General features: G+C 45.4%; 1 protein-coding gene across 2 annotated transcripts in view; it reads left to right on the top strand.

Annotated features, from left to right (window-relative positions):
- The window catches only part of SYTL1 (synaptotagmin like 1), a 78,644-nt gene that overhangs the window by 16,330 nt on the left and 37,151 nt on the right, over positions 1–25,163 (top strand). Inside the window, exons 2-5 of one of the 2 annotated variants that reach the window (XM_033955763.1) lie at positions 7,408–7,474; positions 14,006–14,103; positions 16,557–17,032; positions 23,475–23,623. In XM_033955763.1, the coding sequence (XP_033811654.1) occupies positions 16,905–17,032; positions 23,475–23,623 (277 nt within the window). In that variant the 5' untranslated portion in view covers positions 7,408–7,474; positions 14,006–14,103; positions 16,557–16,904. The remainder of the gene's footprint in view (positions 1–7,407; positions 7,475–14,005; positions 14,104–16,556; positions 17,033–23,474; positions 23,624–25,163) is intronic. The other variant, XM_033955761.1, reaches the window with a different exon arrangement.

Below are 25,163 nucleotides of genomic sequence, written 5' to 3' on the forward strand. Positions count from 1 at the left end.
ACCTGGCGGGCCGCATGTGGCCCCCGGGCTGCGAGTTTGAGACCACTGCTATAGAGGAAGCAAAACATCCTGAAAAGAGGGATCTGGTGTTGTCAGCTAGAGTCTGAACCCCAGTCTTGTTTGTTCATAGCGTGATCTGTAAACTAACTATGCGTTTTTCTTTAATATTCTTTCTGTCGAAGTTCTTCTTGTATACATAAGGCAATCGGGAACATGCCTTAAGAAAGTGAGAATAAACATCCTTCAGCTCACCAGTTAAATCCCCAAGATGTTAGAAAAAGAAGCCAAGACAAATGTGAAATTGGAGATAAAAGAAAGCGGACTTTCTGGTTATCCAGTATCTCGTAAAGGAAATGATCAAACAGGATTCTTGTCAAAACAGAGTTTAAGAACAGAAAATGCTTCAGAAATTACATTAAGATAGGAAGCTTCCCTTACACCACAGGTTCTCATCCTGCTGTTTGGGACACACTAAGCCAACCATCTGGTTTTCAAGATATCCACAATGAATATGCATGAGATAAATTTGCATGCACTGCCGCCATGGTATGCAAATCAAGCCATGCATATTCATTGTGGATATCCTGAAAACTCGGCTGACGTGGTGTGTCCCAAGCAGTGGTGTAGTGAGGGTAAGTGGAGCCCCTCCCCCGCCCTCTTCTCAGCCCTTTCCTGCCACATATGTGCCTCCCCGTACCTTTTTAATTTTCCAGGTGATAGCAAACTAAACTAAACTAAACCTTAAGTTTATATACTGCATCCTCTCCACGGAAGTGGAGCTCGGCACGGTTTACAAGAACTTAAAATATAAGAAGAGACAGGAAAAGGTTTACATGAGCTTATAAAGAGTAGAAGAATAAAGGGGAGAATAGAATTACATGTTAGAGAAGAGCCAAGTTTTCAGTTGCTTGCGGAATAAATGGAGGGAACTCAGGTTCTGCAGCGGGATAGTAAGGTCATTCCAAAGACCTGTGATTTTGAAGAGAAGTGATTTTCCCAGTTTACCTGCATAGAGAATACCGTGTAGGGAGGGGAAGGATAGTTTATATCTTTGGGCGGGTCTGGTGGAGTCAGGGCACGAGGAATTAAAGGATAGTGGGATTAGGGAAGGAAGGATGCCGTGAATGATCTTAAAAGCCAGGCAGGAGCATTTGAATTGGATTCTGGAAATCACTGGGAGCCAGTGAAGATTGGCCAGGAGTGGGGAGACATGGTCAGATTTGCGTTTTGCAAAAATCAGCTTGGCTGCGGTATTCTGGATAAACTGGAGTCTTTGAAGGCTTTTTTTTGTTAGGCATAAGTAAATGGCATTGCAGTAGTCAAGTTTGGAGAGGATGATGGATTGAACGAGGACGGCGAAATGTTTTTGGTGAAAGCAGGATCTTACTTTCCTTAGGATGTGGAGGCTGAAAAAGCATGATTTTGCCAAGGAGTTGAGGTGGTTGTTGAAGGAGAGAGAAGAATCAATAGTGATGCCAAGGACCTTGCTTGAGAACTCAAGGTGTAAAGCAGCACCTGTGGGTAGTGCGAAGAGGGTAGGCAGGTGTTCTAACTTTGGGCCAAGCCAGAGTAATTTTGTTTTTGATTCATTTAATTTCATCTGTACCGAGAGGGACCAGGAGTGGAGTCTCATTATGCAAGATGTAATGTTTTCGTGGAGGTTGGTGAGGTTCTGGTCTGTTTCAAGAAGGACAAGGATATCATCAGCATATGTGTAGATTGTTTCAAGGGGGGAAAGTTGGAGGAGCTTCAGTGAGGACATATAGATGTTAAAGAGAATAGGGGATGGGGGTGATCTCTGAGGGACACCGCAAGAAAGAGACCAAGGAGCGGACATGGTGCTGTTTGAGTTGACAATGTAGGAGCGAGAACGAAGGAAGTTTGAGAACCAGTTTAATTCCTATCTTGGAAAGTTGATAAAGTAGTATGTCATGGTGGACGACATCGAAAGCAGCAGAGAGACTGAATTGTAAAAGAACAGCGAATTTGTTACGAGAATGTAGTTGTTGCACCTTTGATATTAGGGAAAGTAGGAGGTATTCGGTCCTGAAGCTGGGTCTGAAGCCATATTGATAGGGGTGGAGAATGGAGAATCTCTCTAGGTAAGAAGAGAGCTGGGTAGCGACTATGGTCTCAAGCAGTTTAGTTAGGAGAGGGATATTTGCTATGGGGCGTTAGTTCGATGGTGAGGAAGGGTCAAGATCGGCTTTTTTCAGAAGAGGGGATAAGGCAATGTGTCCCATTTCTGTGGAGAACAGGCCTGATAGTAGAGAAGTATTTATAAGACTGGTAAGGGAGGAGATGGCCTGCGCCGGAATGTTTTCGTAAAGGTAGGATGGGAAAGGATCTAGGATACATTTGCAGGATTTCAATTTGAAACAAAGTTTAGAGATCTGGGGTTCGGAGACGAGTTCGAAGGCAGTCCAGGATCTATCAGCAGGGATAGGGTTGGAGTCGTTGGGAGGCAGAGAATTGTAAGAAATTGTTGGGGGGGAAAGAACTCCTTATGGTAGTAATCTTTTCGTTGAAAAATTTGGCTAGGTCATTTGCAGATGGGGGAGAGAGGGGAAAGGTGGAGTCGTTTTTTGAGGTTAGGTTACGACAGATGTTGAACAATGTACTATTTTGGTTTTTTGATCTGGTGATTTTATCAGCATAGAAATTTTTCCTTGCTTTTTTCAATACAGTGTTGTAGAACTTGATGTTGTCTCTCCAGGATTGTCTGTCAGAAGGGGATTTTGATTTTTTCCATTTACGCTCCAGTGCTCGGCATTTCTGCTTCAATTCCCTGTGGTATGGAAGATACCAGGGAGCCTGGTGGGAATAGGAGATAGGTTTAGTAGATAAAGGGGCAAAAGCACGGTAAGTGGTCTCGGAAAGGGTTATCCAGTTGTGCCAGTTGGAATCAGGGTCGGTATGGTTAGGAAAAGGAGGAAGTAGGTTGAGAAATTGGGACCAGAACAATTCACTCGTGATTTTTTTGCAGTAGGTGATAGAGTTTGTGGCTCAGGGAGGAGTGCCAAGGTAGGACATGAAAATGGGAAGGCAGAAGGAGCCTAGAAGGTGATCAGGCCAGGGGACATGTTCTCAACGGGCCTCTTCAGCAGAAGTTTTGTGTTCGGTCAGGTCGAGGAAGCTGATGATGTCTAGAGTATGCCCCTTATCATGGGTAGGGGTGGGCGGAGGAGCAGTGAAGCCTAGGGAGGTGAGGAAGTCTTTGAAATCAGTTGCATCCTTGTTGGTGTTATCGTCTAGGTAGAAGTTAATATCGCCAATGATCAATAGTCTCTGGAATTTTAGGAAGGCCCTTGTTATGGTCTCGAGAACGAGTTCGGAGTATTTGTTCCAGGGGGTAGGTGGGCGGTAAAGTAACAGGATACCTAATGGGTAGGGATGAAGTTCGTCGTTGACTGAAGCTAGCAAGAATTCTAAAGAGGCATGGCTGCCCTTTTCAAGGAGCTGGACATCGAAAAATGATTTGTAAAGCAGAGCCAGGCCTCCTCCTTTCAGGTTGGTTCTGGGTGAGAAGAGGCCATAGTAGCCAGGGGGACAAAGTTCGTTTTGTGTGAAAGAATCATCTCTTTCGATCCATGTTTCTGTGATGCACAAGAAACCCGGATCGAAGTCTCCGAGTAAATCTTTTAGTATTTGGGTCTTGTTTCGGGCTGATCTGGCGTTACAGTAGAGTGTTGGGACTGGGGTGAGAGAGTCAGAGGTAAGGTTGGGTAGGTTGGCTGGAGGAACAGGCTTTAAAGAGGAGTGGTTGACTCCACGGTGTTTTTTGAAAGGGTGGGTTCTGGTACGTACTAGTAGGGGAATTTTAAGGCCAGGGCAGGTGTTGTTGGAGTATGTGGAATCGGAGAGGTTGGGGGGGAGGGGTTTTTGGCAGTGAGAAGTGCTGGTGAAAGAGCAGAGAAGGAGAAGGAGGAGCCAGAAAAGTGGTTTCATGATGGGAAACAAGGAGAAACCAATGAGAGGGGGTTGGGGCGGAATTTGCCAGGTAGGAGGGAGGAGAGTTAAGTCGGCAAGCTTGCTGCCCACGTCATGGTGGCTATCGCTCTTCTAGGGCCCGGGGCTCGCGTAGGAAAAATGAAAGAGGTACGAGGGAAAGGAAAGGGTGCACACGCACGACAGAGGGGGGTGTCTGCACCCTTTACAAAAACTGTGCCAGGGGCCGACTGCCCTCCCTCATCCACTTTACAATGCCAGTGGTCCCAAGGGCTGAGTTGAGACCCCTGCTCTATATAAATCTTATAAAGCAAAGCAAAAAAACAAATAAACAAAATAACACCCCACAACTGTTTGAGATTTAAAAAAAAAAATAGTTAAGACTTCTGTATGATCTGGCAGTGGGTAATTTAAATACACGACTTCTCTTGACTTGTCAGCACAGCCCAAGAACTTGACTGCATTTTGAGACAGCGAGGGCATCCAGATCAGGTTTTCAGGATTTCCCGACTGAATATGCATGAGATCTATTTGCATGCAATGGAAATAGTACATGCAAATTCATTGGGGAAATTCTGAAAACCTGACTGGAATGTGGCCCATGAGGACCGACATTGGACAACCCTGAGATACATCAAATAATGTACAAATCTGAAAAAGGGCTTTCAAAATCGGTTCTTCAGATTAAACAAGTATTCAAACTGTACAGTAGCTGTAGGGGATTATCTGAGCTATCAGAACAGGGCTTCTCAACCCAGTCCTTGGGCTACTCCAAGTCCCATTGGGTTTTCAGGATAGCCACAATGAATATGCGTGGATGTTGCAGATGGACAGACTGGATGAGCCATTTGGCCTTTATCTGCCATCATGTTTCTATAACCATAAAGCTGTATGACCTCACAATGCAGGTGTAAAGAGCTTAGCCTATAGGAAGAGGAGATGCAAATGTTAAGAGCCTTAGCCAATAGGGAGAAGAGGAGATAGTGGATGCTGTGGATGGGCCATTTGGCCTTTATCTGCCATCATGTTTCTATAACCATAAAGCTGTATGACCTCACAATGCAGGTGTAAAGAGCTTTAGCCTATAGGAAGAGGAGATGCAAATGTTAAGAGCCTTAGCCAATAGGGAGAGGAGGAGATAGTGGATGTTGCAGATGGACAGACTGGATGGGCCATTTGGCCTTTATCTACTATCATGTTTCTATGTTTCTATATAGGGTGCCCACAAAAATAACTTGATTTTAAATGGTTACAAAATCAAAACTTATTGGAATATGTTTATAAATAAGATGACAGCAAATACAAGTCCCAAAAAGCACGATTAGCAAGATCTTACACAATCGCTTGCCCTTTCACCCTTATAAGCTGCAATTGGTGCAGAAGTTACAACCTTCAGACAATGCAACGTGACAAAATGACCAAGTGGTCCCCGAGATCACCGGACATTACTGTTTGTGACTTTTTCCTTTGGGGGTACGTACCTCCACTACCCACAACAATGGATGATCTGCAGGAACGCATCACTGAAGCTATAAACACGATCACGCCACATATGCTTTGGAGAGTCTGGTCCGATCTTGATTATCGCACATGGAGTGTATGTCATACCATATGAAACTTTACGAGTTGATGAAACTGTAGCCTCAAAGGTGAAAGAATATTCCAATACATTTTGGTCTGGTAACCATTTAAAATCAAGGAGTGTTTTTGTAGAAGGTGAAGGAAAACAGCGAACAAGTGTGCAGTGCTATTCGTTTAAAAGAAATTTTGTGGGCATTTTTAAATTAAAAAAAAAAAACATTTCAAGTTATTTTTGAAACGTGTCAAATTTTTCTTCCTCTCTTTAAGTATTTTGGCATAGCATTCCGGAGCTGAGGCGTCGTCACGGAGAAAATGTCTTTGTCGTCGTGTCCCTATTATTTCTAGTGAAGGGACTGTCAACAACTTTTGATCTGTAGACGGAAGCGAAGGCAGCATAGCATACGGAACGAGTAATTTGTCTACAAATTGTGGTTCTTTTAAATGCTAGGAGTAAAATTTTGCAAGTAATTCTATGAGGGCAGGGAGATTTTTCTAATAACGGTGTTACGTGAACATCCTGGTTGATGGCATCTCTGCCTCACCACTCTTTTGTTTGGATCTAGGTCTTCCAACGACACAGATGATGCTCTTTCTAGAATAAAGCTGCTTATTTTTCCGTGCCATTTACTGACTCCCAAAGTGCATGGGCAGAAGTAATTTTCTGTTGCCTCCCTACCATACTCTTCATCCCTCTCCCCAATCTTTTTGCTTGTATTGTATGCTCTGATTCCCTGCTTTCCTCATGTTTTCAATTGTATTTTACACTTTGTTTAATTTGTGTTCCTTACCCTATTTTTATATTGTTTCTTTTAAATTTTATTGGGTTTATATTTGTGGTATATTAAATAGATTGAACGTGAACTAATTTTCAAAGGGAGACCACTGTGTATGGTTTATTTTTTTTGGAACGTTTGAGTAACCTACTCAAAGATGTTACAATTGCCCACAGGCTTCGCAACTATGCTGGCCGTTTTGAAATGACCTTCTTAACGTATGAACCCAGTCAGGATATCTCCTGCAAGTTGTCTCCTTCCTTTCTGTAGCAACAGAGACGCTGGTAAATGGTGCATCGGTTAAAAAAAAAAAGGTAGAATATTCAGCCATCATTTTAAGTGTTTTGGAACCTAAAGTGGACATTGTCAAGAACCTGAGCCCTGCTTTGATTCAGGCTTTGCGCACCTTATCCCTACCGTGTTCGCAAGCGCACATTTTGCGCTCAATTTCCACATCCCGTCCTCACGAGTTTTGTCACTGCCCCTGCCTAATTCCTGTAAGCTCTGCCTTAACCATACAGGGTTTGGATAATTTCCTAAAGGAGAAGCCAATAGCCCATTATTTAGATGACTTGGGAAAATCTACTGCTTATTCCTCACTCACTAATCACCTCCCACTCGTACATGCTTTCTCCCCTGCGAATAGCACGTCAGTCATTCCCTCGAACCTCACCTACAAAAAAAAAACCCCCAAAACATTCAGATTCCTTAAAAAGCATCTACCATAAGTATCCAATAAACTTTTTCCTTCAATGTTAGGTAATCTTCTTCTATTACCCGAACATATTGTTTTTCTCCACTGTATCCTATAACTACTTGAATCTTTATTTGTAATTTCTCAACTATATTATGTAATGTACAAGAATCACTGTTATATAATTCTCTCGGTAATGTCCAGATATCTTCTAATTTGTAATCCGCTTAGAACCGCAAGGCACAAGCGGAATAGAAATCACTAATGTAATGTAATGTAATAAGCAGCATAAAATCTGTTTTTACTACTTGGGACCTAGGTTGACCACTGTTGAAAACAGGATACTGGGTTTGATGGACCTTCAGTCTGGCAATTCTTATGTTCTTAGTATATCTTTGTTTTCCTGTTTAGGAATTAAATGGACATTAAGATAGTCGGCTATACAATCCGGACCTGAGACCTGAATCTGGGGGAGAAGGTAGGCGGAGGTCTTAAGGACCAGCGCAGTTCCTCTGGTTCAGGGATCTTAATGGAGCAGAGAACCTCCATGACTTTTATTTCAACTTTCTACCTCTAACCACGGAAGTTAGACACAATATTTGCAGTTTTAAAAAATGAAGCAGTTTGCATAAAATTAGCTTAGTGTGTTAGGAATTTTTAGTGCTAAATGCTGAACTTTGCCACATGTTTTCTACGATAATTGCATTGCATCAGTCAATAACTATGGTTATCTTTTATTAAAGATTAGCATGTTATCTGTGACAAGAGCAATAGGATTAAAAAAGGTCCTGTGACATTTAACGTGCATGACCGTTTAGCAAAAGACCCCTACAAAAGGATGCTTTAAAGACGCAGATGAGCAAGGAAGCAGTCGAGGGCCACTGTACAAAGGTCAGTAGCAGAGGTCTAGGACTAGGTGATTGTATAGACAGGGATAAGCAAATCCAGTCCTTGAGAGCCACAGGCAGGTCAGGTTTTCAGGATCTCCACCATGAATCTGTATGAGATGGATTTGCATGCACTGCCTCCTTGAGATGCAAATCTATTTCATGCATATTTATTGTGGAGATCCTGAAAACCTGACCTGGCTCCGGCTCTCAAGGACCGGGGGTTTACAGTATTTCCCCAATGAATATGCATGAGATCTGTTTGCACACTGCTTTCATTGTAGGCTAATAGATCTCATGCATATTCATTGGGGAAATCCTGATAACCCGCCTGGATTGCGGCCCTCGAGGAGGGACTTTGACACCCCTGAGGTAGGGGTTAAGTTGGAAGGGTGTACACTGGGTAAGATCTCGGTTTCTGTTCTTTGGATGAAGGGAAATCTTCACGTAAGATTCAGGGGTAGACAATTCCGGTCCTCGAGAGCCAGGTCAGGTTTTCAGGATCTCCACCATGAATCTGCATGAGATGGATTTGCATGCACTGCCTCCTTGAGATGCAAATCTATCTCATGCATATTTATTGTGGAGATCCTGAAAACCGGACCTGCCTTTGGCTCTTGAGGACCGGAATTGCCGACCCCTGGTCTAGAAGACGCTTTGGAGTGCATGGAGTGACCACTGGCTCAACAAGTCCATCATATTCAAAGTACTTAAGTAAAAGTAAAAATAAATGTGCATTTTAATTCTAAAGGAAAAGTAAAACAAAGTTTTGGCTTAGTAAAATACTTTGTGAGTAAAAATACCACAAGTGCAATGTCTGTTCACCAGCTTCAGCTTCTCATCTCTGCTTTAAGGTGACCCAACTCGTCACTGTTCTGTTTGGCTGGAAACCAGTAACCAGCTCAAACACAGGCAACTCCATTGTTCTTACAGGTTATATTCACTGAACAGCAAAATTTATGAACATATGAGCTGCCATGCTGGGACAGACCAAAGGTCCATTAAGACCAGTATCCTGTTTCCAACAGGGCCAACCCAGGTCACAAGTACCTGGCGAGATCCCCAAAAAGTAAAACAGATTTTATGCTGCTTATCCTAGGAATAAGCTGTGGATTTCCCCAAAGTCTATCTCAATAATGGCTTATGGACTTCTCTTTTAGGAAGTTAGCCAAACCTTTTTTTAATCCCTGCTAAGCTAACTGCTTTCACCACATTCTCCTCCACTTTTAAGATGAGATGATCTATTGTTTGGGTGATGAGGTTTACAGTAGCAAAATCCTATTCCTAGTGTTGCTGTTTCACTTGGTTTACATCTCCCTTCACTTTTATATGTTACTTTTAACTGGAAGCATCAGATGTAACTTTGTAAAAATTGGTAAAATTATTACTTCATTAAAAGTAACATGTTATTCTGTACTTCTTTACATGTAAAATTAACAAAACTTTTACTTAAGTATAACTAGTTACATTTACTTAACCCCCCCCCCTGCAATTTATTAAGCTGTGCTAGTTTACAGCGCACGTCGACAAGGTAAGTGCGCCAATGCTCGTAGGAATTCTATGAGCATCAGGGCATTTACCACACCATCCCGAGCTAAAAACCTCTAGTATAGTTTGATAAAAGGGGGGGTAGGGGGAAGGAGGCTAGTTACTATAGAACAGTGTTTTTCAACCTTTTTATACCTATGGATCGGCAGAAATAAAGGAATTATTTTGTGGACCGGCATCGGTTGAAGAACACTGGGCTAAGTCGTGGGCCAGGCCCTGCCCATCTCTACCCAATCTCCACACCAGACCCCGCCCCCATAATAGTACTAATTGCACCTTGCATGTCCCGTGCCTCATCTGGAAGCCTTCCTTGATGTTGCAAAGTCAGAGAGAAGGCTTCTGGTTCAGGCGCAGGATGCCCGTAGGAGCCACTACCCGTGGCTATGTGCACTGAATCAGTTAGGAAGAGGGAGCTGGCTCGAAGATCGCACTGTGGACCGGCGGTTGAAGAACACGGTTTTGGGCCTGATGCATGTGCTGGCCCTGTGGACCGGCAGGAAATTTCTGTGGACCGGCACTGGTCCGTGGACCAGTGGTTGAACAACACCGCTATAGAACACTGAGGGGTTGATTCTACAAATGGGTGTCCTAATTATAGATGGCTTTAGGTCTGGCAGCCAATCAGAACACATATATTTTTAGAAAAAATGGGGGCCAGGAAGGACGCCTACACGGTTGGCACTTAGTCACCCGTATCCCTCTATGTGCCTTTTGAGGAGCTGTGCATCTAACTTGCCCTTAAATCCTAGAACGGTGGGTTCCGCAGCAATCTCCACCGGGAGAGCGTTCCAGGTGTCTACCACTCGCTGTATGAAGCAGAACTTCCTGGCATTTGTCCTGGGCTTGTCCCCCACCTCAGCTTCAGTCCATGACCTCTTGTCCTAGTCACATTTGACATCGTAAATAACTTTTTGTCCTGCTCTATCTTGTCGATTCCTTTTATTATTTTAAAAGTCTCAATCAGATCCCCTCGCAGTCTCCTCTTCTCAAGGGAGAACAGTCCCAGTTTTCTAAGTCGTTCTTTGTAGTTCAAGTTCTCCATACCTTTCACCAGCTTCGTTGCTCGCCTCTGCACCCTCTGGAGCAGTTTTATATCCTTCTTTAGGTAGGGAGGCCATTTCCACACAGTGACCCCTAGTGGGGAGAGGCTGGCAAGGTTCCAATTGGTGAGCTGAATTCGTCCCAGTTCCTGTGGTTAACTGCGCGAAACCATCCCCGTGTCACTCTTTAAGGAGAGAGGGAAGAATCGGAGTATGAATGGGCACAACCACTGACCCACAAGCCCTGCATTGAAGAATGCTGGTGTATAAGGACTGCGGTTGAGATAGACAGTAAAGAATGACACGGGATGGTTTCCTGCAGTTATCCGCGGGGACAGAAACAAATTCTTTCCTCGTGTCATTCTCTTTGCCATACTGGGATAGATTGAAGGTCCCTCAAACCCAGGATCCTGTTTTCAACAGTGACCAACCCAGGGCCCAAGTACCTGGCAGAAACCTAAATAGTAGCAACTTTCCAGAGCTCATATTATGATGTCATAATGCCTCATTCCACCAATGCGTAAGAGCTAAACTCATTAGTGATGTCACAATGGCTTGATTGTCCTATACTTGGCTTATATAAGATTTGCCATAGAGAGCGACATGGGGACAGTTGTCCCCGTCCCTGTGGTTAACCGCGAGAACCATCTTCATGTCATTCTTTAAGGAGAGAGGGAAGAATCAGAGTCAGAATGGGCTCAGCCACTGACCCTCAAGCCTTGCATTGAAGAATGCTGATGTAGAAGGACTGAGGCTGAGATAGACACTAAGGAATGACAGTCTCTGGTATCCAGAGCTGATACTGTGATGTCATAATGCTTCATTCCACCAATAAGAGCCAACCTCATCAGTGATGTCACAATAGGTTCATTATCCTATACTTGGCTTACATAAGAATCAGAGTATAAATGGGCCCAGCCACTGACCCTCAAGCCTTCCATTGAAGAATGCTGGTGTAGAAGGACTGAGGTTGAGATAGACACTTAAGAATGACATGGGATGGTTTCCCGCAGTTATCTGCGGGGACAGGGATGAATTCTTAGCTACAGTGCTTTTATCTCCTGACTTGAGGAGAGCTAAGAAGATGGACTTTTTTTTTTTAGTATTAACGGAGAGATGTTGCAGTGGAATCATAAATACAATCTTTCCTTTTCTGATGGGTTTGGTTGGCATCGTGGCCAGGGCTTGGGTTCTTTATCTGATGACTCTTTCCACTATCTGTCTTTAGCAGCAGGAAGTTGGCTTTGTATGTGGTCACTTGGAGAGCAAGGTGTTGTTTCATGGGGGCTATATCAGCTACATGCAGGCACATGAAATACAGATACCACATGCAATATTACCATGGTTGCATCTTTAGAAAGCCCGTTCGCAAACGCACTTATTTTAGTATTGCTAGGCAGGGTTCAGAGCGAGTCTTTATTTAATAAAACTTGCTAAGGTTGGAGCCCTGGGAAAGAGAGTGATCCTTGCGGCTTGGGTTGATCCTGTTCCACCATCTTATTGGGCTTGGCGGGACCGCTTGCATGCACTTGTGTTGTTGGAACGTAGGGAGGCTCGTCTTAGTGCTTTTCTTACTGTTTGGGATTCTTATGCTCAATCCTTGTCTTCTCGAGCTCGCAGTGCCATTTTGAATTCCCTTTAAATTGGTAATATTGGGAGGTGCGGTTGTGCAGGTGTGCGGGTGTGCAGCTTTTGCCCTTCCAAATTTGGTTTTTTTTCCCTCTTCATCTCCTACTTTCTCTTTTCCTTTCTTTTTTTGTGGTTGGGGTGAGGGCTGGGGGAACAGGGTATCATCTGTTGTGATAGTATATGCTGTCTGGGGTCCAGGGTTGCTTGGGAGGGGGGGGGGGGTAATGCTGGAGAGCTTGTTTTGGTTTTTGCATGGGGGGGGGGTTAAGAGTACCACCCTCTCATGCCATTTGTTTCTTTGGATTCTCTGTTGAAGGCTTTCCTTCCTTGGGTGGGGGGAAGTATTTACTGGGTTCTGGGGTTGGAGGGATTGTTGGGGGGAGGGGAGGTTGCTCAGTATATTGCTCTTTCTGTGAATGCTCTGTATTCTTTGTTGTTTGTTTGCTGTTGCTTAATAAAAATTGTTTCAAATTAATAAAACTTGCTATACCTTTTTAGTCTAAATGAATCTCAACATACAAACGATAAAAAGTCAAAATCTCTGAGAAGTTGGACTGGTGCATTAATCATGATAGCGCATAAGGACTTTTAGAGCCCTATGGTCTGTTGTCCTCTCTATGGACACCTCCCAGATATCGGTCATACAGTGGCAAAGTGAGGGTAGGAGGTGCCCAAGGCGGCACCGCTCCTGCACCCTCCTCTCCGCTCCCCACCGCTTCCACACCAACCTCCCTGTGCCCCCACGCCACACTCAAGCCCTCCCTTCCCACCCCCGTACCTCTTTAAATGTTTGGCAGTGTGAGCAAGTTCTCTGGCCTGCTTCTCACGTGGGCATTGCCTTTCCCTCTGATGTCACTTCCTGGCTCTGCAACCCTGGAAGTGATTTCAGAAGGATCCGGGCCTGCGCGAAAGTAGGCTAGACTAGTTACTCGCGCTGGCGAAGATTTTAAAGAGTTGCCTGGGGGGGGGGGGCGGAGAAGGGAGGGCACGAGTGTGGCGTGAGGGAGGTGGATAGATGTCAGTGCCCCCATCAAGACAGCATCCAGGGAGGTCTGCCCCCCCCTGACTATACCACTACAGCCATAATAGCTTAATTGCTGCTTTACTGAATTATTTCCTCGTCATTTCCACCTTTAAAGATATTTTCCACTGAGTAAACTGCGTCGTTTGCAGCTGGTTGTCAGTGGAAAATTGCCCGTGGTTTTTCCCTTTGAAAATTAGCTGCCCCACAATGGGTAAATTAAAAAGTGCCTGTTTTCTTTGCTCCCGCTGTCTAGCCATAGGGTTACCATGTGGCTCCAGAAAAAGGAGCATGTATTGAGATATCCGAGTTTTACTCACGTTGAAAGTCACGGAAGTAAGGAGGACAGATTGAGACATCTGGGTTTTATTTCCATTAATAGGGCTGGAAGTAAAACCCAGATGTCTCAATCTGTGCTGCTTTTTCTGGAGCCATAGGGTAACCCTGTTTTTGTAGAACAGTGGTTCCCAACCCTGTCCTGGAGGACAACCAGCCAGTCGGGTTTTTGGGATATGAATGCAAATCTGCTCCATGCATATTCATTAGGGCTCTCCTGAAAACCTGACTGGCTGGTTGGTAACCACTGCCCTAGAAGGTATAAACTGGTGACGTTTCCCCAGATCTCTTCCAGAGTGATGGCATTTTCTCCTCCTTGTTTTGACTGAGAGTTGGGTGGGGGAGTGTGCGTGTTTCGACTAGTTTATTTCCCAAACAGATTGTGCTTTGTATCAAAGCATAGAGGAAGCCCGGTTGCAACGGCCTACAGTCAGAGAGCCAACAGAGATATTAGGGGCACCCAGGGAGGCAAGGCCAAGAGGAAGGGGGCAGTGCTCGCCTACTGTCTGAGGGACGTTGTATTTACATGCCGAAATCCATTTCCTCAGGTGAACAGCCAAATTCCGTGATCACGTTTCTCCTGTTGATGGTCGTTGCTGCCCTGGAACCAGATCATCGGCTTCAGAATCCGAGGCATGGCCTAGGGGTAAGGATGATGCCGTCTTGATTTATCTGGACACTCAACTTTCTTGTGATACCAGACATGCAGCCAGACTTTGGAGACTGTCTACTGATTATCAAGGGGTCATCTAGTGGTTAGAACAGCAGATGTGACCTTGTCTAAGCTGCTTCACCCTATATTTCTGTAGGTATAAACTTTAGACATAGCACCAACATTTCAAAATTGTTGGGAGCGCCAAGCCCAGTACAAATTATGTTTATTGAAAGCTTCTTTACTGCTTCTAATGATATGGGGAGTCAATTCAGAGCAGTTTACATGAGCTTCTGTAATGGTGCTACAATATAGAGTTAGTGGGGGGGGGGGGGGGAGGGTTGCCCCTTCCAGGACACAGTGAATGAGCTTGCTTAATAATGGGGGTACTCAGCACCCACTGGTACACACAGAGCTGGCTTCTATGAATGTGGACACCAAAAAGGGAGCCCAAGGAGGCCTCAACGATGAGACAATCGAGGCACAACAAAAGAGGCATGAGGATGAGATGCTAATAATTCAGCCACGGGTATAAAGTTCAAAGTTCACTTTATTGATAGTGGCACTGCGAGGACTCGAAGACTCGACACTGACGGTGTTTCGACACCTATGCCTTTGTCGAGAGTCTCTGGCTGGTCATTCTATCACATCAATAGAGCATTCAATATTGGCTCAGGCTTTGTACTTCCTTGGCTGCTTCCATCTTGGTTGGTCAAGCCATTCATGTTATTCCACTTTTGCTTAGGGTTGCTTATTTAATGTCTCGGATCCCTGAGGAAGGCGTGTTTTGCCATAACACGGTCCATGTTGGATCGTTCAATGACAAATGTGGACATTGTATTTTAAAGGATTTACTGAGTAAAAGAAGTGTCAAGAACATTGGATTTCCATCCTTTCGCTTGTTTTAATTATTGACATCTCATCCTTACGACTCCTTTGTTGTTCCTATGAATTTGGATCATGTCCCCTTGGGCAGGGAAATAACTTGTGCCCTTTAATGTAACTACTGTAGTTTAGAAATAAAATTAGGAAAAGGTGAGTAATATATTTGGATTTTAGATCTGAGCACGCGAATAAGTGTGAAGAATTGTCAGGGTGCCTATCTAATAGATTTTGAGCCCCCTTCTCCTAATGTTCACTGGTCAACAGGGCATTGCGGATCAGTGGAGTTCCTGTTATGTCCAAAACCGTAGGTCACTTACCTTTTTGTTTCAAGCACCCTTTCTCCTTCCCCTCCATGACTCCATCAGCTCTGAATTTCTGCTTTCAATTTTGGAACCATCTCATTGAGAGGATAGAGCCCAGAGGCAAAGGCTTAGGCAGCTGTCATGGCAGACAGAGTGAGCAGAAGATGTGGCGTTTGTTACAGATGGAGTCTCTTTTGACCCCTCATCAAGGTCTTTCTCTAACATTGATACCCAAACCTGTCCAAACCCTCCCCCCCCACTCAACTGCCACTCCAAAACGAATATGCATGAGAGAAATGCCCATGCACTGCCGTTAAGGCATGTAAATTAATCTCATGCATAGTCAAAAGAGTGCAGAATAAACACAGAGCATCCCAAGTTTGATTTATTTTGCTTTTCACTTAGGACATTAAAGTGATTTTCAATCCAAAAATATAATTTAATATACTAGTATTTTAGCCCGTTACATTAACGGGTGCTAGAAGTCTGTCCGGCTCCCTTAGTCCCTTGCCCCCCCCCTCCTTCACTTCACGCGGTCCCGAGAAACCTGCCGACTCTAGTAGCGTCTGCAGCACTCTACACACGCTGCTTCGTGGCCTTCTACTGTCCTGATTTACTCTGGCACGTCCCTGATGACATCATCAGAGAAGCGGCAGAGCAGTAGAAGCAGCGTGTGTAGAGGGCTGCAGACAGGTTTGGAGTCTGGACCGCGGGAAGGAAGGGGGGGCCGGTCAGACGTCGGGCAGGGATGGGAGGGTCAGACCGCGAAAAACTTACCGTTTTTTTTGCTGCGGGAGAGCAGGGAGTCCAGCGCTGGCGGCCACTCCTGCCGCGAGTGTAGTTAGGTGCTGTAAGGTTGGGGACTCGCGCATGCGCACTCCTGCCGCCACAGACTTACATCTCACGGATCAGGGAAAATGGAACATGCAGGTAGGAGTGCGCATGCGCGGCTAGGGTTTTATTATATAGGATAGTGGCAGGTCGCTGGAAATGAAGACCTGGGGGGATAATCTACAAGGAATAGCAGAAATAACACTAAACCAGTGTCTGGGCAAAATGGACCACTCTGGTCTTTATCTGCTCCAGTTTATTACATTATTATGTAACGATGGATCCCTGAAGAATTCTTCTGAAACAATGGCCTTAACTGTGGTTTTGTTGCTTATAAACATTTAAGGATCTCTTAGTGTCCCCTTTCTAGAGGCAGCTATCTTTTTTGCTGTGAGAGATGCGTTTTAATGACTCATTTTGTTTTTCTAGGGTGCCCTTGCCTTTTAGGAAGACCGAAGGATGTCTGCGTGCCTGTCGGCGTCAGCTGCTGGACTTCGTTCCCGTCTCGGACATTGACAGACGCCTTCTAGAAACACAGGAAGCAGAATTCATGACCTGGTTATAAAAACCCTCACTTGTCCCATATCCCTTCCCAAAAGCCACACTGGGGTAAAGTGGTAGCTGTCCGCCTGTTTGCCCTCCCCGAGTGCGAGACAGCTCAGAATCGAATGACTGGAGCCGTTTGTGGCAATTGAGGAGGTCTGCTCTATGCGAGGTGTTCTCTGCTGAGAGAGGGAGGTGGCTCGGACACGGTCATCCCATGTACCCGAGTCCGCAATGTCACAGGACATAGACGCAGCCTCGCTGCTGGACCTCAGCTTCCTGACGGAAGAGGAACAGGAGGTTATTACGGAGGTCCTGGTGAGAGACGAACAACTGAGACAGCACGATGAAGGTCGGATTCGGTGAGATTCTCTTTCTCTATCTGTGCGCGTGCGTTGCCGGACACTTAGGCCCAGATTCTCGAAACTTTAACGCCGTCGCTAAACTGTTTCCGGATGGTTTAGCCCGCAGACGTTACAGCGGCGGATTATCAAGAACGTCTTATCTCTGTCTTTAGCGAGGTTTCTAGAAGTCACTGATGCTGACATGCAAATGGGCTCTTCAGCACTGAAATGAGCCCTCTGGAGGATTCTTAAAAATTTGCCGAACCTTTTTCTAAAAGCGATGTCGGCTTTTGGCAACAAATATAAGCGACTGGGGATGCCGGTACAGTCACAACACTATGCCAGAGACTGCTAGAAAAGCCATTTTGAAGCAACCCCCCCCCCCCCAGCAGCAGGAGAGATGCCCACTCTCTCCCGCCGCCAGTGACCCCCCCCTCCCCCCAGCAGTGGGAAAGAAGCCCACTCTCTCCTGCTGCATCACAACCCCCTTCTCCCCTCTTTCCCCGTACCTTTAGATGGCTGACTGGAGGGATGCCTTCTCCCTCCAGTTAGCTGGCCCGCCTCTTCCAAATTGGGCCTTCCCCTCCCTGCCATGGGCACATGCAAATTTAGTGAGCCTTCGCTACTCTCCGCCAACCTCATTTACATGAGCGTTTTTTGGAGAATGACTTGTTTTTTAAAATTTGCTATCGGAACGGCTGCTATAGCGGACCATTGCTTTGTAACGCAGATTTTGAGAATCTAGGGGTTTAATCCGGCTAGTATTTGAGTTGTGCTGGGTTTGTATCTTTACATATGTTTGAGGCTTACAAAACTATTCCTTTGGCCCCAGAGGCATACCTAGGGTATGTGACACACGGGGCCCATTGTTTTTTGACACCCCCTGCCATCATTTTTGACACCCCCCCAATGTAAAAAAATATTTTTAGAAATGTTCCCCCCAGGTGCCAGCCATGAGGGGGTGTTCCCGGCCTAGGAATCATGGTCCGGGAACTTCCCATCTCACGGCCCGGTGCCAAGGCTCTGGATAGTCCCCGTGGCCCAGCATGTTCCCAGCCTTCTCTCCCTTTATCTAATCTAATCCTTAGGTTTGTATACCGCATCATCTCCACGTTCGTAGAGCTCGACGCGGTTTACAGCAGGAGAAATAGGAAGGAACTACAACAGAGGGTTAGAGGTAGAAGTGTGAAGCTGAAAAAACTGTCAGCCTCGGCAGTGATTCAGTTATGTCACCCGCGGCTCCCCTTCCTGCTTTCCGTGTCTGCCTCTGCAATCCACCCGGGCGGAAACAGGAAGTTGCGTCATTGGCAGATGCGGAAAGCAGGAAGGGGAACTTAGCTGAATCACTGCCGAGGCCGGCAGTTTTTTCAGCTTCACGGAAGGTAAAGGGAGAGAAGGCTGGGAACATGCTGGGCCACGGGGACTATCCAGAGCCTTGGCACTGGGCCGTGAGTTGGGAAGTTCCCGGACCATGACTCCCAGGCAGGGAACACCCCACTCATGGCTGGCACCCGGGGCGGAGCGCCCCTCCCCCTTGGTACGCCACTGCTTTGGCTGGATGAAGGTGAAAAAGGATAGACTCGGGGGGGTGGTCTAAGGAAATATTTCTTCATGAAAAAAGTGGTGGATGTGAGGAAGTGCACCCCAACAGAGGTGGTTGAGACAAAGGACTGTATCTGAATTCAAGCAAGCTCTGGGATATATGTAAAGGATCTTTAAGGGAGAGGCTGGGATAGTAGTTTAATTGGGATGGGTGGACAGACTGGATAGGCTGAATGGTCTTTATCTGCTGTCATTTTCTAAGATTTAGGGTTTTTTTTTTGTTTTCTAACTAATCTCAGTGGCCTAATATGATATGGCTGTCAGAAATATCAATCCCATGATGCAATTTGTTCTTTATGCCTGGCTACTCTGAGCAGATGGATGTATGAGGGGGGCTGAAAAATTCTCCACCCAACCAACCAACTTCCTAAATTCTGAGCGCTATTTTGCCACTGTAGCTTAAGAGTGTTATCTTATTTCGCTAAGTGTCAATTTGCAGAAATGAAATTTTATGTTTTGACATTGTTTCAGATCATTGATTAAACCATATCCACGTCATTCTCTTCTTGGTTGGACTGAGAACTTATCAGCACCCCCTCGTAGTGTGAAGAGTTTGTCTCTGGTAACCAGAACTGAGATTGTGATGTCATCATGCCTCATTCCACCAATAAGAACCAACCTCTTCAGTGATGTCACAGTGGCTTGATTGTTCTATACTTGTCTCACTTTTATTACATAAGGGAGGGGCTGAAAAGTTCTCAGCCCAACCAACCAACTTCCTAAATTCTGAGAATTATTTTGCCACTCTAGCTGAAAAGAGTGGTATCTTATTTCGTTAAGTGCCAGTTTGCAGAAACAAAATTCTATGGGTTGTTTTGTTGTTGTTTTTTTTTACATTGTTTCAGATCATTGATTGAACCATATCCACAGATTAGAGGAGTACATTATAATGACAGCTCAACTCTCCTTTTGCTTACGCTGTCATTACAATTTGGAATAATCTATGAGTTTACATTAGGACTGATCAATTACTTAAGGTTTCGTAAAAATTTGAAAACTATTTTTATATGACTTATTGTAATATTCATGTAATGATGATATTTTGATTATTGATTGTTTTTGTATTTTCCTGTAGATTTTATGGCCTCTGTCGCCTTGAACCTTTTTGGTATAGTGCGATTAATAAACTGCCAATTAGATTAGATTCTCTTCGTGGTTGGCCTGAGAACTTTTCAACACCCCTCGTGTGACATTGTACTGTATTTTTCTGGCAGAGGATTTTCTTTTTTTAATTCATTTTATATTTAGAATGTTGGGTAGAAGGATCTTAACATAGTTGAAAATCCTGCTCAGATATGATCTCTGACATCAACTTAGCAGTCCACTGACACTTCTTCTGCTGCTGCTGTTGTAGAGAAAAGGTATCAAAAAACCAAAGAGAGCATTGTTGCTCTTTCCATAGTCCTTGCTGGAGATGCTACTGCCTCCTGCTGGGCAACAGTTGATATTATGTTTTTGGCTTTTGTCACCTACTTAACTTCAGGTTCACCAAACAACACACACAATATATACAATACACTACACAACACAACACACACACACAAACAAAACAACACACAATACACACACAACACACAAACACAATACACACACAAACAACTCACACACAATACACACAGACACACAACACACACAGACACACAACACACACAGACACACAAACAATACACACACACACAACACACACACACACACACAACACACACACACAATACACAGACACACAAACAATACACACACACACAACACACACACACACACACACAACACACACACACAATACACAGACACACAAACAATACACACACACACACAATACACAGACACACAAACAATACACAGACACACAACTCACATACAACACACACACACACACAATACACACACAACACACACAGACACACAAATAATACACAGACACACAACTCACACACACACAAAAAAAACAACACACAATACACACAAAACACACAAACACAATACACACAACTCACACACAACACACAAACACAATACACACACAAACAACTCATACACAATACACACAGACACACAACACACACAGACACACAAACAATACACACACACACACACACACAACACACAAACACACACACACACACAACACACACACAACACACACACACAATACACAGACACACAAACAATACACACACACACACACACACAATACACAGACACACAAACAATACACAGACACACAACTCACATACAACACACACACACACACAATACACACACAACACACACAGACACACAAATAATACACAGACACACAACTCACACACACACAAAAAAAACACATATTTATATCTACACACATATATGCACAGGCATCCAGGCAGATGACATGTAAGGCTAGATTCCGTGAACAGTGCTCAAAACTCAGCCCCAATTGCCCTAATTGCTGTTCTATAAGAGGCAGCCAGAGGTGGGCATTGAGACGGACATTCCATAAATTGAGCCTAAACATAGGTGCCAGGAGGTGCCCTTCTGGCACCTAAGTTAATTCAGAAACGCCGTTTGAAATTGCAATTAACATGAAATTTAAAGTGCCTACTGGTGCCGAAAGAAAAGGCGTTGAAATCGCACTGGCGCCCAGTGCCTCTATAGGCGTGGCTAACGCTGGAAGTGGCGTTAGGCACCATAAAACACCTATGTAGGCTCAATTCATGGCAAAGGCTGGCACTTGAAACCCCTGGCCTTCATTTCTGGCACCTATCTCTCCCGGAGGTGCCATTCTCTAAATGGCGCTATGGCGTGATTCACACACCGATATCAGGGCCGTTTAGAGAATCCGGGCCTAAGTGCCAGGACTTACGCCTGCTGAAACCAGGCCAGGCCAGTTTGGGTACCCATCCCAGTGTTTCCCATATCAGTCAGGTTTTCAGGATATCCACGATGAATATGCATGAAATTCATTTGCATACACTGCCTCCATTATATGCAAATCTTTTTCATATATATATATTCGTCGTGGCAAGGGGGTACTCCAGGACTGACACAGAAAACACTGCACACAAGTTTTAGCAATGCTCCTGACCCGCTCATGCACCTCCCTTGGCCAGGCCAACTTTTGGGTAAGCACTAAGGGATTCGGGTGCACATTGTGCAAAGTGATGTATGTACCGGAGAGAAACCCAAACTATGCCTACATCATGCAAGGTTCCACATTAGCAGTCGCCGCCTAAGGATCAAGGTGTTATTGTCGATAATCCACTGAAACTCTCTGCTTAGTGTACAGCAGCAGCTAAGAAAGCAAATAAAATGGTGGGAATTATAAGGAAAGGAGTTGGAATACGATCAGATAAACTGTGACTGCTGTGAGGTATGGATGTAGGAGGGGCATGGGCATGGTCATGGGGCGTGTCCAGCACTTACCCACCAAGTTTACAGAATATGGGGTGTGGATGTGGGAGGGGCATGGGCAGGTCAGCAGGGCATGTCCAGCACTTACTCACTAAGGTTACAGAATATGGAGGTGTGGATGTGGGAGGGGCATGGGCAGTCATGGGGACGTATCCAGCACTTACTCACTAAGGTTACAGAATATGGGGTGTGGATGTGGGAGGGGCATGGTCAGGGGGCGTGTTTAGCACTTACTCACTAAGGTTACAGAATATGGAGGTGTGGATGTGGGAGGGGCATGGTCAGGGGGCGTGTTTAGCACTTACTCACTAAGGTTACAGAATATGAAGGTGTGGATGTGGGAGGGGCATGATCAGGGGGCGTGTACAGCACTTACCCACTAAGGTTACAGAATATGAAGGTGTGGATGTGGGAGGGGCATGGTCAGGGGGCGTGTCCAGCACTTACCCACTAAGGTTACAGAATATGGAGGTGTGAATGTGGGAGGGGCATGGTCAGGGGGGCATGTCCAGCACTTACCCACTAAGGTTACAGAATATGGGGGTGTGGATGTGGGAGGGGCATGGTCAGGGGGCGTGTCCAGCACTTACCCACTAAGGTTACAGAATATGGGGGTGTGGATGTGGGAGGGGCATGGGCAGTCATGGGGACGTATCCAGCACTTACTCACTAAGGTTACAGAATATGAAGGTGTGGATGTGGGAGGGGCATGGTCAGGGGGCGTGTTTAGCACTTACTAAGGTTACAGAATATGAAGGTGTGGATGTGGGAGGGGCATGGTCAGGGGGCGTGTACAGCACTTACCCACTAAGGTTACAGAATATGGAGGTGTGAATGTGGGAGGGGCATGGTCAGGGGGGCGTGTCCAGCACTTACCCACTAAGGTTACAGAATATGGGGGTGTGGATGTGGGAGGGGCATGGTCAGGGGGCGTGTCCAGCACTTACCCACTAAGGTTACAGAATATGGGGGTGTGGATGTGGGAGGGGCATGGGTGAGTCAGGGGTGTGTCCAGCACTTGCCCACTAAGGTTACAGAATACTGTCAGTTCTGTGTGTGCCTTTACACCAGCCACTGACCTAGGAAAAAGTGTATGTGCCTTAACTTAGTTGCATAAGTGCAGATTTTCTCTAATATTCTATAACACCACTTAGGCACATAACTGCTGATATTCGCATTCTGGCTTGGGGTTCTGGGATGATATGCAGTAACTTTAGGTGACCTGAGAGTTGCCCTAAATGTGTCAGTCTTGGGGGTTATTACGATGAGCAATGCTCAGCTGTGCAGATCCTGGATCAGGGCTGCATTTAGACCAGAGCAAGATCATGGTGTGGGTGAACTATTTATCCTGTCTATATGTTGCCTCATCCTTTGACCTTTGTGTGTGTGTGTTTTTTTTTTTTTTTGGGGGGGGCAAGAAGTAATTGCTGCTTGTCACAGCTTTAAATATGATGATTGATCCACGCAGGAGACTGCGGCAGAGCATCTCGGACCCAGGGCAGCTGAAGGTACTGACGGGAGACTGGTTCTGTGATGTCCGGGCCAAACGACACCGAGGCCGGCAGTTTGCTTCGGATATGATTTGGGCCTCGATCCGCAGAAAGAAAAAGCCTAAAGGTAGAAAAAGAGTAAACGGTGATAGCAACCTCTGCCTGTATCAACTCCCCCCCCCTCCCTTTCTGCTGGGATGTTTCGTCCTCTAGGGGCTAATATTTGTTTTCAGAAAAGAAACCAACACTTGGGATTCTAATGGAAGCTGCTGCAGTCAGTGGCGTCGTAAAGGGGGCGCAGGGGGCGCGGTACACCTGGGCGTGGTTTTCCTAAGGGCACGCCCCCCTCCTCCCCTTGCCTTCCCCCGTACCTTTTTTTATTTTCCCGGTATGAGGATTGCTGCCCGCGTCGGCATTGGCGCTTTCTCCGATGTCACTTCGCGCCTAGCAAAACGACGTCAAAGTGCGAGCAGACACCGACGTGGGAATGCTGCTCACCCCCCGGAGAAGTTAAAATGGTATAGGGAAAGGAAAGGGGGACTGCTACGCGCAGTACGGGGGGGGGGGGGGCGGGAGAGGGCCCCCAGCGCTCCAGGTTCCGCTCACCCTTACAACGCCACTGTTTGCAGATGTTTCAATGGAGTGGAGGAGTAGCTTAGTGGTTAAAGTGGGTGGGGGTCGGGGTTCACATCCTGCTTCCCTCATCTGCCTTCAGGAACAACTAGATCAGGGGGTGTCAAATGGCCGTCCTGAAGGACCGCAATCCATATGGTTTTCAGGATTTCCCCAATGAATATGCATACCAACACTACAAAGCAGGGTATAATTAACCAAATTACCTATTTCAAAAAGTATGTGATACATATAATCTAACTAGACAGGTTTTTTTAATTTAAATATACTGTATTTTTATTAAATAACACAAATCTTGAATTATTTGATCCATTCCCATTCCTTTGGAAGGAAGAGGGCATAAAATATTTAGGTATTATGATTCAGAGAACATTGGAAGACACAATGACAGTAAATGAAAAATCTTTATTGCTGAAAGTCAATGAGAAAAGGAGACTGTGAGGGGATATGATCGAGACTTTCAAAATACTGAAAGGAATCAACAAAATACAGCAGGAAAAAAAAAATTATTTACAATGTTCAATGTGACATGGACTGAAGCTAAAGGGGGGGGGAGGGGGAGGACAAGTCCAGGACAAATATCAGGAAGTTCTGCTTCACGCAGCGAGTGGTGGACACCTGGAATGTTCTCCCAGAGGAGGTTATTGCAGAATCCACCGTTCTAGGATTTAAAAGCAAACTAGACGCACATCTCCTTACGAGAGGCATGGAGGGATATGGGTGACTAAAATTACGCCAGGTGTACACCTGGCTGGGCCTCCGTGTGTGCGGATCGCCGGACTTGATGGACCGAAGGTCTGATCCGGAGATGGCAGTTCTTATGTTCTTATAATGTCTCATTCCACAGTGCCTCAGAGCCAACCTCATCAGTGATGTTACAATGGAGTAGCAACATTCCAGAATCCCAAAGAGTAACAAAAGATCCTAGAACCCCAAACAGTATCAAGATTCCAGGCAGAATCTCAAAGAATAGCAAGGTTCCAGAACCCAAAGAGTAGCAACATTCCAGAGCTGAGATTGTGACAAGGACAAGA

This window comes from Geotrypetes seraphini, chromosome 8 (assembly GCF_902459505.1).
Source record: "Geotrypetes seraphini chromosome 8, aGeoSer1.1, whole genome shotgun sequence".
Classification (NCBI taxonomy): Eukaryota; Metazoa; Chordata; class Amphibia; order Gymnophiona; family Dermophiidae; genus Geotrypetes; species Geotrypetes seraphini.